The following is a 15,293-nucleotide window of genomic DNA, read 5'->3' as shown; positions in this document are numbered from 1 at the left end:
GAACTTCCTCTTTAGAGAAGTTCTGTTGGCCACCCATGACCACAGCATGGCTGCATTCTGACGTCTAAATTTGCCTCACACACTAGAGATGTCAGTGCAGTGCTCTGCCTCCAGAACAATGCAAGCACACCACTTGCCATATATGAATGCCTACAGCTATGAGGTCGGAATATTATGAAGATACTCTGGGCAGCACAATACAGTAGTACTGAACCAGTAAAGAACTAGTAAGGAGTTGTTGTATCTTCACCAGGACTCACCTCTGCTGCTATCCACAACCCTCATGTTGAGCAGGAACTCAGCCCCCACCCATCCTAACTTTCTTACTTTTATGCCTCCGTCCACCCATGTCTAGTTCTGCTACTTAACAAAGAAATTACTTTAAAGACTTGTCATCTCTACTCCACATATTTTCGTTTCAGCAGCCATCCTTTTATTCAGTATTGTGTTATATCTCAGAATACCTGTGACATGTGTGAGCCATGTCTACATGGAAGCTATGAAAATAATATTCTTTCAGACACCATTATTTTTATGGTACCCATCAAATAATAAATGCCACATTTCTGTGTCTTAATTAAGTGAGTTCAGTTCACTGATTATACCATGAAATATAAAGATGATTGCTTGGAAAATCCTTCAAAGTTAACATATAGGGAAAAATGCAGGCATTTTCTGATTTCTCAACAGCAGAAAACAGTGTTCATAAAATTTTAAGGGACTAACATATAGGAAGGTACTGTAAAATGAAATGGTGCTCAGCTTGTTTATCAGTAACATTTTTTATATTGTTGTTGCTTTATTATTTTTATGATGACATCTTTCCTTGGCGTTAGACAGTACAGCCTGTATCTAAAATCCAAGAAGCTTATGCTGCTTCAGTATACTCACCAGCTTAAGCATGTTGGATGCAGCAGGCTGAGGTCCAGGAGCTCCCTGTGTCTCCTGTCCAGATGCCACGTAGTTTCTGTGTGTGTTGTGCTCTTTCAGTATGGTTTGCTGGGCTGCATCATCCACCCCTCTGGCCATCACCTGAGAGCAGGCACTGCCTATTCCCTGGAAACAGCATGTAGATAATTGATGAAAATTAGTCTGCTTAATAAAGATGTTAAGTTGGATCTTTGCTGCAAATAGATGAATTATTTCCATTTAAAAGCAACAGTACTTCATGCAATGTGGAACTGGAAATGGTATAGATATACTCATTCTTTCATATATTGATTAAATTTTTCAGTTCCCTTTATGAAGGAGAACCCAATGAGCAATAACCCAAGATAAACTCTCACAAAGAGAAGCAGCCGTTAGCAACAGTCAGTAATTGTTGAGTTTTAAATGCAATAAAAGTTGGCCATTCAGATGTAAAACTTAACCAAACCAAAGGTTTTCTCACTATGGTGGTCAAGTGTTAACAATAAAATGAGGGTGCTTACAATTAAATAACAAATTAAGCTCTGGAAGAAACACATTATAATTTCCACATGAGAGTGTAACATTAGTTAATTGCACACTATGTTTTCCAGGTTACAAATGTTGTTCAATGTGACAACCACCTGCATCCATGACAGCCAGGAACTGCCCTAGAGACTGCTCTACTGTTCCCAAAATGTCACAGGTGCGATGTTGGCTACGTCCCTTTCTACGCTCATCTTCAACCTCCCACATGTGTTAGTGTTGTACCGAGCGAGGTGGCGCAGTGGTTAGCACACTGGACTCGCATTCAGGAGGACGACGGTTCAATCCCATCTCCAGCCATCCTGATTTAGGTTTTCCGTGATTTCCCTTAATCGTTTCAGGCAAATGCCGGGATGGTTCCTTTGAAAGGGCATGGCCGATTTCCTTCCCCATCCTTCCCTAACCAGAGCTTGCGCTCCGTTTCTAATGACCTCGTTGTCGACGGGACGTTAAACAACACTAACCTAACCTGTTAGTGTTGTGTTGATAAAACATGTCCTTCAGGAAACCCACAGCCAGAAGTGAAATGGGTTCAAATCCAGTGATCTTGGTAGCCATGCAGTTTGGAACGATTGGTCATTGTTTTGGCTGTCTCCAAATGTGTTTTGGAGCAACCAAGTGACCTCATTGTGCAGTGTGTGGTGGAGCTCCATCATGCATCAAAACAGTTAGTCCAAAGCAGCTCCCTCTCACATTGCGAGTATCACATGTTGGTGAATCAGACCACAGTAAAGTGTGCCATTCGTGCTGCATGTCCTTGGTCCTTGGGGTCAAAAGTACTGTACCAGTACTGGGACTTTACAGCAAGTCATGACACAATGCAAATCCTGCAGTGCTCAGTCTGAACACTATTCATATAAAACTGGGCACCCATATGGTAAACAGTTTTCCATCTACACTGGCTCAAGCACAAAGTTTAATTATAATGACACTGAATATTGACCAGTTGGGTACAGATCATAGAAGAATCATAAACAATGATTCAGCTACAGTATTTAGAAAAAATGTATTGGTGGAAAGCTATGGAAAAATGTGTAAAGCAGACAATGTAGATGAAAAATTTAACACTTTCTTAAATATATCTGTGAAGAACTTTGAGTCTTATTTTCTCTTAGAAGAAGCAAGACTCAGATCAAACAGAAGCAAATAAGGGATGGATAGCTCCTGCGACTAAACTATCTTCTACTAATAAGAGAGAACCCTACCTAATTCAGAGGAGAAACTGAAGTTAAGAGATGGAACTTTGTTATCACCAATATTGTAAAATCCTCAAGTATATTTTTAAATAATGAATCACATGCACTATCCTAAAAAAATCGAACAATCCAAAATAAGCGAAAAACAATTTGGGACATTATTAGACAAGAAACAAATAAATATAGTGATCCAAACAAAGCTGAGACCCCATAAAACAGGTTTGGTAGAAGTGCTGAGATTTGCAAATAATTGGCCATAAATTCAATGGTTACTTCCTCACAATGGCAGCAAACATTACACCACCAATAAACAGCCCAAAACAGATGGATTATAATTTACTTGTGCAGAAACTAGGTAGACCATCAACAGACATTAATTTCAAAAATACATCCCCAATGGAGATTACAAAATTCATCAGGTCACTAAAAACTAGTAACCTACTGGCTATGATGGTGTTTTCAGTACAATATTAAAAAAATGTCCTGACTTTATATGATTGCCCTAATGCTATCTTCATAATCAATCAATGGCTCAGGGCATATTTCATGACAGACTTAAAAATTCTTTAGTAATACATATCTGTAGAACTATAAATAAGTAATTTAATGAATGAAAGAAACAAATTATGTGCACTTTTGTAATAATTAACTATCAATGAACTCCTATATATGAGTATATCATTTTTGCTGACATGGTCTAAGATGAAGGTGGTAAAAATAACAAAAGTGGTGCAAATTTCTTCAGTAATTGAACATAGACAGTCTGATAATTTGTTGAAATGACAAGTAATAATAAAAAATTCATTTTCATTTTATACTAATTTCTGTTATAAGTCTTCACAAAAGTTTCTAGAAATCCTTGCAGCAAAATGCAAAGTCCCGCTAAATAACGGCACAAATCTTAATTGTGGCTCTGTTAATCAAAACTCTACTGAAATTGATTTTGTGTTACTACAACAGATAACTTTAAGATGCAATTGCATCAGGAAGTGAGAGTGCGGACCTGAAGGCTTTGAAGAGGCCTCAGCAGAATGAGTGACTATCTTCTTCATGTAACATTAATATAAGACTTTTGCTGAGTAAACACTTTCTTTCCTTAGCTGCTCTTCCCAAAAGATAATTCCATGAAGCTAATGGGAGTTAAGATATGAAAAAAATCTTGTGCATTGACTACCAAGCTAAGACAACCAAATATACTTCTCAGTGCAAAATATGTCAAACAGCTTTTTATTATTTTTCACCATAACTACATTTTAGCTTGTTATTTAGCACATAGCATTTCGTTTTTATTGTACAAACACTCTTACAGTGCAACACCTTCAAAAAGAAATTATGTACAAGTTGCAGATAAAGGCTGTCATTCACAGTGGGATCTAAAGAACATGAAGTGTGAATGACTGAATGAATTTATGAGGCAGAATTAGTGGCCAGTAGCTACAATCAGGACAAACATCAGTACTGATGGTAGACACATATAAAAGCACATAAACTTTCCTAATTAATAGTTCCATCCTCAGGAAGGAAAAATAAAATGTGCATATGGCATATTTGGTTGGGAATCACCTCCTGGAGAGTTCGGCTGCCTTGTGCAAATCTTTTTATTTGATGCCACTTTGGTGACTTGCATTTCAATGATGATGAGGCCAAAACACACCTAGTACCAAGCAGAGGAAATTCCTAATCTAGCTGTGAATCAAACAAAGCCATGAGTTTCTGACCCTCAGAAAGGTGAGAGGAGTAGACTGGGGAAGATTAAAAAGGAGGGGCAAGTACCTCAGACATGTTGATGAAAGGGATTCACTTGCTGTGATGACAAGGGTATACTTTTTTATTTTATCAAAATATTCTCTTCACATACTGGTGAGTCCTTCTCATTCTGGGATATGAGTGACATGCCTTTCCTTTTTACCCTTCCCCAAGCTATCCTCTCCTCCCTGAGGGTGGAAATATTAGTTCTGAAAACTAGGATAGTGTGTATACTTTTATTTGACTCTATCAGCAGCACTGACATTTCTACTAAACGTAAATACTGGCCTGCAATTCCGTCTCATAGTTTTATACTTTTCTCGAGAGAATTTTCCGTTTGATACAATTGATTGAGTGAATGAACTGGCTTTGCACAGAGAATTATTCTGTAAAGTATACTGTGAAAATACAGTGTATTTAATGGAATTAAACAAGAGCTTACCTGGTAAATGCAAAGTGTGTGGTCACTGCAAAGACTGCAGTAACTAGACTGCCCTGTGCTTTTGGTTAACAAGGTGGAAATGACCACTATTGCTAGGGTGACAGCATTCAACCTGGCAACATTGAAATGTCATATAATAGGCGTAGAGTGTCTACTTTACTGTTTAACATTTTCACGGTGTATTTATCTCTTGGTTTTCTTAGTACCTCATTCTACCCTAAAGAACGAAAAATTATTGTCAAACTTTCATTTATAAGAAGAGGGAATATAATTTTGATTTATTTGCTACATCCAAACTAAAAGCCTTTCTATTTGTTTTACACTAAGTGACAGTCTCATATCCAATAGTTTCCATAAAATAGACCAAAGTCACATAAAATGGCCATAATTTTGGAAATCTAAAGCAAGTGGTATGAAAGTTAACTGTGTTGTGACAGTAGTGCAGAACATACTACCACAGACAGACCAGCAGTGAGCAACTTCCAACTTGTTCTCAGTCCACAAATGCTGGTTTGAGAACAGTCAGTAGGTTTGTAAGTGTGACAGAAGATGTAATAATTAACATGGCATAATGGTGTCCAGGGTTACAGGGTGTTGGGACATTGCTTGCAGGTCATTCACTGACAGGGGATGCCAGATAGCTATATTTGTTTGTTGCCATAGACTGAAATATGTAGCATTTAACACCTGATTTGGTAATCACAAGGTCGAGCTAATGAGAGACAAGGACATCAAATCATGTCAAAGAGCAATATTTGCTACTTTGTATTTGAGGAGAAGGATCAAGGTGTCATCCCACTACTGATCATGCCACTTCATTCTGCATATTGTAGATGGTGTAAAGGTGGTACCTTTGGTATAAAAAGAAGATGCAAGCTGCCACCTTCTTTAACATCTCTGTCTCTTGGACATCTCCACTGGCAGCTCAGAGTTTGTTAGGTAATTATCACCAGAAGCACTGGTTCAATTTCTACATCAGCCTGCAATCTTTGAATGTTTACTGGTCAGATAATCTTATATTAACTGCAGTGATGACATCATACAGTGACTGGACTCTCGTCAGATTATTTGTGTACATTCTACTTACCTACTCAGTCTGTGAAACAGATTTCAGATGCTGTTTTAACAGCCTAAACTGGTCTGTTGCTGCTGACTATTCTATTGTACATTGTACTTTTCTTTTATTGACATTCTGTGTAACATCAAGCAGTTTAATAAATGGCAGTGTACAAGGGGCGTTTGAAAAGTCCGTGCAAAGTCCGAGAGATGGCACCACCACCGAGTATCATGGTCATGTTTAGTTAGCAGCATCTTTGGAAAGAACGCACACCAAGTTTCAGTCGTATTGGTCTATTTCTTTGTGTCTGGCATTCGTGTGAATCAAGGAAGTCGAGTGATTGTCAAAAAATGGACGAAAAAGAATTTTGTGTGGTAATTAAACATTACTTTATGAAAAGCAAAACGCCTCAGGAGACTAAAGAGAAGCTTGATAAACATTCGGTGACTCTGCACCTTCGATTAGAACAGTTTATAAGTGGTTTCAAAATTTTCGGAGTGGCCATATGGGCACAAGTGATGCTGAATGTTTCGGACGCTCTGTGGAGGTTACGACTCCAGAAACCATTGATAAAATCCACAAGATGGTGATGGATGACAGACGAGTTAAGGTGCGTGAGGTTGCTAGTGCTGTGGGCATCTAGTATAAATGGGTATATAATATTTTGCATAAACATTTGGACATGAGAAAGTTATGCGCAATGGGTTCCGCGATTGCTCCCGCTTGACCAAAAACGGAATCATGTGAGGTGTTGGAAGGATGCTTTGCAGCTGTTCAGGAAGAATCTGCAGGACTTTAAGCGTCATTTCTTCACTGTGGATGAAACATGGATACGTTATTATACTCCTTAGAGCAAACAACAATCTAAACGATAAGGTACCAAGAGAGAATCTGCACCAGAAAAGGCGAAGACCATTCCTTCGGCAGGAAAGTTTATGGCGAGTGTCTTTTGGGGTTCGCAAGGGATAATCATCATCGACTGTCTGGAAAATGGTAAAACTATTACAGGTGTATGTTATTCATCGTTATTGGACCGTTTGAAAACCGAGCTGCAGGAAAAACGCCTGCGATTGGACCGCAAAAATTCCTTTTCCATCACGACAATGGATTAGCACACACCTCAACAGTTGTGGTCGCAAAATTAATGGAAACAGGTTTTCAACTCGTTTCACATCTCCCCCCCCCCCCCCCCCCCCCCCCCCCTGTTCTCCAGACTTGGCTCCCTCGGACTGCATTGCAGCAACTAACAGCTATTTTGCATATTTGGACAATTGCTATTATTCGGAAGGGATCAACAAATTACAACAGCGTTGGACAAAGTGCATATATCTAAAAGGAGACTATGTACACGTAAGTAGTTTTTATTTTTGCATGGACTTTTCAAACGCCCATCGTAGTGCAGAAACAACATATGGTGTTGGGTTCGTTCAAGCTACTGTAGCGAATTATTTCACATCAAGGTGAAGTCATAATGTATGGAAACAGCAAAGAATATTGCCATAAAATCATCTCCAGCAACAAAATCTCATTACCAACAACAGGAAACATGTCTCCAGAAGACCAATGACTTCCCAGTTTGGTCTCTTCCCCCAAAACAACCCAACCCCCATGTCTCCAGAAATTTTTGTAACAAGTAGGGCATTCTTTAGCTTCAAAAACATGAGAGATATTAAAACATTGTGCTCACTGAGCTATCCAGGCATGATTCACAAACCAATGTCACAGCTTTACTTCTGTCAGAAACTCACTCTGCTGTGTGATGAATTGTACCTGGATATGTGGCAGTAAACATATAGCACATAAAAGGCATATGGGTTCACTTTATGGTCTGGCACACAGTTTTAATATGCCAGGGTGTCTCAAATCAGTATTCACTCTGCTGCAGAGTGAAAGATCCGCTCTGAGATCATGGAACAATCTCGCTCATGCAGCAGCAACGGCAGCTTCTAAATCCAAGCTGTCTCTACATAATCTGAAGTTTGTGGCAGAGGACACTTATTACAGCAATGCATATTAGGGTTCCTACCCATTCCATTCACATACGGAATGAAGGATGTCTTTATTCATGTATCTACCAGCTACAATTTTTCCTGTCACTCTCTCTCTCATCAGACAAACAAGCCTGTGACCATTCCCACATTGCTTCACTGTATGCACTACATGCCCTGGTTAGTCCAACACAGTATGGGTCCCTAACACTTCAGCAGTGTACAGGTAAGGGAAGTACGAAGGTTTACTACGAAATCTGTTGCGAAAACAAACTGCTGTTACCTGGTACACTACCAACGATTCATAGCCTTCTATTTGCTTTACTTAAAGCTGAGCTGATATGTTCATTCCACTGCAAATCTACACACTGTGACTCCAAAATATTAGGTTGGTGCATAAGTTCGTAGTGTTTTTTCATAAGTTTAATAAATACAACAGATACATGTAACACAGACTTTAGTCATTAATAGTATATATTCTGCTTCACTACTTACAATAACCTGGCAAATCTAGGCTAACTCTTCGATTATGCAATTATAAAAATCATATGATTTTGAGGTGCAGAACTCACTGAACCATGTTCGGAGCACATTTTCATCTGGAAAGGAAGTTTTATGAAGGTTGTTTGATAGGGAGCAGAAAAGTCTAAAATCTGAGGGTGCAACATCAGATGAATAAAGTGAATGTGGAATGACTTCCCAATGCAACTCCTGTAAGACGACTTTTGTTAGAAACGACACTTGCTAGGTGGTAGCCTATACATCGACCGCGATTCGTTAGTATACGTCGGACCCGCGTGTCGCCACTATCAGTGATTGCAGACCGAGCGCCGCCACACGGCAGGTCTAGCCTAGAGAGACTCACCCTAGCACTCGCCCCAGTTGTACAGCCGACTTTACTAGCGATAATTCACTGTACACATCCGCTCTCATTTGCAGAGACGACAGTTTAGCATAGCCTTCAACTACGTCCTTTGCTACGACCTAGCAAGGCGCCATATTCTTCAAGAATGTATTCTGAACAGATAATATTGTGAGTCATGTACCGTCAAGAGCGACGTTCATCATTCATGGATTAAAGTTAAGTATCAAACTAATTACGTCCGCTTTCTGAATTCTCATTCCTTGTCATGTTCCAGACCTCACGTCAGTATAGTTCTCCCCTCCACACGCCAGCCTGTGTGAGCTAAACGCGTGCATTTCGGCCTCCCTTCGTAACACGGTGTTGGCTCTTCTGCCAACACAACACTAGCAGAATGTGGGCAGGCATTATTGTGGAGTAGCATTCTGGTGGTTGTCCTTGGATTGTGTCTGCAAGATGTCTCAACTGTTGACAATAAATGTCAGCAGTGATGGTTACATCTCAGAAAAGCAATTTGTAGTACAACACACCGTTGCTGTTCCACAAGATGCTTAACACTACATTTTGTGGATGTGCACAGGTTTCTGTACGCGGAGTTGCATTTTTGGGCTCAACGATTCCTATCTTTTCCATGTGCTACCATGAATCCACTGTTTCTCATCACCAGTAACGATACGGGATAGGAATGGTCGCCGATGTTCACAAGCCAATTGATGATGAGTAAGCACAGATGCACATACTGATTTTTGTGATTCCGGTTTAGAGCATGTGGTACCCATACAATAGATTTTTGAACCTTTCGCATTGGATTCAAATTTCACACAATGGTGGAATGATCACAATTCGTCACGCTTGCCACTTCTCCTTACACTAACGTCAATGATTGTGAGGTTTATGCGTTTAAACACTATTCAGCAAACCCATAGAGTCTTCCTGATGTGTGAATCACTAATGTCAAAACGTCCTATTGTGCTCTGTACAATAGCATTATCCCTGTACATGGCACAAATGCTTCTAGCTGCATCCGCTGCTGTCACTCCTCTATTGAATTCAAACAGAATATGTCGGAAATGTTCTGATATATTCTCTTGGCATTCTATTTTCTAGCGTTCACAGCTCCACTCACTATCTCCAAATTACGAAATGATTACAATTATGTGAACTCAGACACCAACACGTAAAACAAAACCGATACAATCTTAAGCACCAACCTAATATTTCAGCGGTATAATTAACTGTGGTTGTGACTCATTAATCTAGTAATCAAAAGATACCACGCCATTTACGCTTTCACAATTCTGATGTGATTTAACTGGACACGGTTTTAGTACTATTTCTACCGGATATAATTTCTTCATAGCTCACTGCATCACGTGTGAAAAGTCTGAGATTTCAACTAATACTGTCAGCTAAATTATTGATATATAACATGAACAACAGCAGGCATAACTTCAATGCTCGCACAGGACTCTCCATCCAGGATAAGGGGCTGCGTCCTATCTGTCAAGAAAACTTCGATCCAGACACAAAACTGGTTACATATCCTGATCAAAGGTTTTCAGTGACATTAAGCAATGAATCAATGGTAACAGGTGAAAATTTGTACCTACCAGGACTCGAACCCGGATCTCCTATTTAACACAAGTGGTTGTCTTAGCCACTTGAACCATCCTAGCACATTTCCCATCCAGTCCAAATTCTCACCCCGTTACAACTAATGTAGCGTTACCTACACATGAACCCATCAAACACCATTTCAGATTCCTGCACGAAATTGGGCTTGGTGTACATCCACACTGAAAGAATGGATCATCATCACATCTCTCTCTCTCTCTCTCTCTCTCTCTCTCTCTCTCTCTCTCTCTCTGTGTGTGTGTGTGTGTGTGTGTGTGTGTGTGTGTGTGTGTGTGTGTGTGTGTGTGTGTGTGTGTGTGTGAATATCAAGAGTGAAGAGCATGAGTTGGGTTTCGTATGCTCGGCGTTTGCCTATGGCAGTTATGAAATGATTCATGCAACCACCTTCGGGTGGCCAGGTGCATTTAAATTAACTTCTTAATTTTTGTCCATCAATAGAGGGTAGGAAACCTGTGATTCCTGTCCTGAGCCACGACAGGTTTTTTCTGTACTGAAGGTAACACGAGAGTGGGCCAAACTGGTCATAGTGTGGCTCAGAAACATTCAGGTGGTAGAAAGCGTATGTCATACGACTTTGGACTGTCATTCATGCTCTGTCATAATGGGAACTCTGGTACTGATGTCGCTACTATGTGCTATGTTTGACATGATGAGCTTTGTATGACATGTTTTATAATCGATTGCTTTTTTATTTGGAACTATTCAAAACTGACTGATAATCAAATCCGTTTGTCACATCCTCTGATTCTCATCATTTCAGCTACACCACCAGCGACGGCGCCGAATGTCTGGGTAGACTGTGTAGGCCTAACTATCGTCTTTACGCTAATCTAAAGCGCCATCGTATGTAATGCGCACCCCAATTTTAAAAATTAAATTAATAAAAAAATGAATTTTGGCACATCGCTGGTAGGGTATTTTCGTATTGGTGAAATTTGTTTTACAATACTAACTTTATTTCAAACATTAGTGAATGTATACAGGGACTATAAAAAACAACAATAATTCATTTTTGAGTTACTCATTATGGAAACAAGTTACATTTTCATTATTAAAACAACGCCTAACTTAATTACCTACACTGTTCAGTGGTGGAGTACTTATTGCTGTCAGAAGTAGGTTACCTTGTAGTGAAATTGAAGTAGATATTTGCTGCAAAATAGTATGGGTAGTAGTTATACTTGACAAGCGGACTAAACTATTAATTGGATCGTTTTAGCGAGCCCCAACTTAGAAGATGTAGTTGCTGAACAGTTCAAAGGAAACTTGAGTCTCATTTCAAATAGGCACCCCACTCATACAATTACACAGGCCAACGAAAAAGATTTTTTGTAAAACTTTTTTTACTTTGATAGTTGATTTTTATAGATTTTTATGAGAAGAATCCAATTCTAGCCTTAGTTTTTTGTATCACCCATAGTTTTAGAGCAATATGCTTTTTGCTATATAGTATAAAAATCCTAAGCTATACGGTAAATGGGTAAATTAATGAAACACTTTGTTGCAACATAAGCATGGTTTGTATTTACAGTAAGCTACTTAAAAGAATGATAGGTGTTAATAGAAGTTTCACTTGTCAGGTGGAATTGCTTTGTATTTTCTTTCTATTTTTTCTTTGAAGCTTCTTTTGTAGCTTTTTCTATAATGAGTTGCTCGCTGAACTTCTCAGTGAAATGGTCAACAGTAGTCCCCCACCATGTTGGTGTTCCAGCGGCCTTGGCAGCGTTCTTCCATCACTTTAATGTCCTGGTGAAAACACTCTCTTTGCTCCTCACTAATATCTCCCATATTGTCCAGGAAGTAATCAAGATGACTGTTCAAAAAGTGAACTTTCAGGCTCATTAAACATCCAAAAGTTTTAAACTTCTTTAGCATTTTGGGCCTTTTTCATGTCCTAAGAACTTTATAACGACTTGCTTGAATAATACCCATGCTTCTTTCTCATTTAATATCATTGTGGATTCAAAGTTAACATCAAACATCAACTTTCTAATGTCGTGTCTGACAAAGACGCCTTCTTTCAGTTAGCTTCTGAAAGGTGTGGAGACTTTTGGCAGAGATACTTAAAACATGGTCCATCTTTAGGCAAAGGCTTTACAAACTGTTTCATTACACCTCACTTTATATGTATAGGTGGTACGAGTAAGTTACAAACTGTTTCATTAGACCTCACTTTATATGTATAGGTGGTAGGAGCTCGTTTTTTGGATGTACAGGGTTTTTGGGTAGAATGTTCTTCTCACCAGGTTTTGAAGACTCCCTCACAGGCCAGTTCTTTCAGCACAAGTGTTGATCCCTAGCCCTACTGTCCCATTCACAAAAGAAACATGGAAATTTGCTAAAGCCACCTTGCTCACCAAGGAGCATGCACGTTGCTTTTAGATGGCCACATATCATCCAACCATGTGCAGCACTATTTCCAGGTTTGCATAGCTTTCTTTCATATGTACAGAATGTCCAACAGGTACATATGCATGAATGTTACCATTGTATAATAATGCCTTTGAACTAATTTTGAATGGATCAATAAACAGCCTCCAGTCTTCCTCTTTGTATTCAATACCAAACTCATTCATTAGACTGGGAATGTCTGAGCAGTACACTAAATCACCTTCTTGTTGAAAAAACTTGGAAAATTGCTGCTGTCTCTTTCTATACATGTATATTCTGGTTCCAACTGCCAATAAGTTCTTTTCTTTTAATCTAGAGCCAAACAATTCAGCTTTTTCTTTCGTTAAGGACAGATTCCTAACCAAATTGTTAAGCATGGTCTGAGTAAACAATTTGGGCTCTAGACTTTCTGTATTAAAATGGAATTCATCATCATCTGGTTCATGTAAATCACATTGTAATCATAAAATACTTCTGTTGGAATACAAATTAAATCATCTGGTGGTATAGGAACTGGCAAATTTACACCATGCCCTTCCGGTTGGATGGAGGCCAGAAGGTTAGGGTAGCTTATTACCTTCTTGATTACCTTCTTGTTTTTCGAATTATGACCAGTAATATCAACACTGCAAAAGTAGCAATCATTGGAATGATTTCTTGGCTCCCTCCATATCATAGGAACAGCAAATTTTAAGGCTTTTTTCTCCTTTTTGGACCATTTTCTCAGATCTTCAACAGACACATAACATACCTTATGCAGTACCCAATATTTATCTTGATCACCAAGTTTAGATCCAAAGAATGATAGATAAACCTTTTTCACAAAGTCTGTAATGTTTCTTTGGTGTTTTGTAATCAGAAATACACCAAAAATATAACTAAAACTGTCAGCAGAGTTTTTACAACCACAATTAGACATTGTACTGAGCACATGTACAGGAAATGGGAAAGTGAGGTTAGATTGACAGTAAACAAAACACCATCTGTTTAATAACACAAAAATACGGTAGAATTGACATTTTATTGCCAGCATATGCTTTTCAGCAGTGCTACCAACGTCATTTTCCAGGGGCAGATGTGAACTCTGACCACAATCTATTGGTTATGACCTGTAGATTAAAACTGAAGAAACTGCAAAAATGTGGGAAATTAAGGAGATGGGACCTGGATAAACTGAAAGATCAGAGGTTGTACAGAGTTTCAGGGAGAGCATAAGGGAACAATTGACAGGAATAGGGGAAAGAAATACAGTAGAAGAAGAATGGGTAGCTCTGAGGGATGTAGTAGTGAAGGCAGGAGAGGATAAAGTAGGTACAAAGACGAGGGCTGCTAGAAATCCTTGCGTAACAGAAGAAATATTGAAATTAATTGATGAAAGGAGAAAATATAAAAATGCAGTAAATGAAGCAGGCAAAAAGGAATACAAACGTCTCAAAAATGAGATCGACAGGAAGTGCAAAATGGCTAAACAGGGATGGCTAGAGGACAAATGTAAGGATGTAGAAGCTTATCTCACTAGGGGTAAGATAGATACTGCCTACAGGAAAATTAAAGAGACCTTTGGAGAGAAGAGAACCACGTGTATGAATATCAAGAGCTCAGATGGCAGCCCAGTTCTAAGCAAAGAAGGGAAGGCAGAAAGGTGGAAGGAGTATATAGAAGGTTTATACAAGGGTGATGTTCTTGAGGACAATATTATGGAAATGGAAGAGGATGTAGATGAAGACGAAATGGGAGATACGATACTGCGTGAAGAGTTTGACAGAGCACTGAAAGACCTGAGTCGAAACAAGGCCCCCGGAGTAGACAACATTCCATTAGAACTACTGACGGCCTTGGGACAACCAGTCCTGACAAAACTCTACCAGCTGGTGAGCAAGATGTATGAGACAGGCGAAATACCCTCAGACTTCAAGAAGAATATAATAATTCCAATCCCAAAGAAAGCAGGTGCTGACAGATGTGAAAATTACCGAACTATCAGTTTAATAAGTCACAGCTGCAAAATACTAACGCGAATTCTTTACAGACGAATGGAAAAACTGGTAGATGCAGACCTCGGGGAGGATCAGTTTGGATTCCGTCGAAATGTTGGAACACGTGAGGCAATACTGACCTTACGACTTATCTTAGAAGAAAGATTAAGAAAAGGCAAACCTACGTTTCTAGGATTTGTAGACTTAGAGAAAGCTTTTGACAATGTTGACTGGATTACACTCTTTCAAATTCTAAAGGTGACAGGGGTAAAATACAGGGAGCGAAAGGCTATTTATAATTTGTACAGAAACCAGATGGCAGTCATAAGAGTCGAGGGGCATGAAAGGGAAGCAGTGGTTGGGAAGGGAGTGAGACAGGGTTGTAGCCTCTCCCCGATGTTTTCAATCTGTATATTGAGCAAGCAGTAAAGGAAACAAAAGAAAAATTTGGAGTAGGTATTAAAATTCATGGAGACGAAATAAAAACTTTGAGGTTCGCCGATGACATTGTAATTCTGTCAGAGACGGCAAAGGACTTGGAAGAGCAG

The 15,293-nt window shown here is 39.2% G+C and overlaps 1 protein-coding gene across 1 annotated transcript in view; it reads right to left on the bottom strand.

Annotated features, from left to right (window-relative positions):
• LOC126267125 (venom allergen 3 homolog) overlaps positions 1–15,293 on the bottom strand; it is a 65,176-nt gene that overhangs the window by 39,298 nt on the left and 10,585 nt on the right. Inside the window, exons 2-3 of the mRNA XM_049972043.1 lie at positions 4,837–4,948; positions 892–1,056 (exon numbers count right to left, since the gene is read on the bottom strand). Of these exons, the coding sequence (XP_049828000.1) occupies positions 892–1,056; positions 4,837–4,948 (277 nt within the window). The remainder of the gene's footprint in view (positions 1–891; positions 1,057–4,836; positions 4,949–15,293) is intronic.

Source organism: Schistocerca gregaria, chromosome 4 (genome assembly GCF_023897955.1).
Source record: "Schistocerca gregaria isolate iqSchGreg1 chromosome 4, iqSchGreg1.2, whole genome shotgun sequence".
Taxonomy (NCBI): domain Eukaryota; kingdom Metazoa; phylum Arthropoda; class Insecta; order Orthoptera; family Acrididae; genus Schistocerca; species Schistocerca gregaria.
Note: the sequence above shows the minus strand (reverse complement) of the source record. Positions and strands in the feature narration are given on the sequence as shown.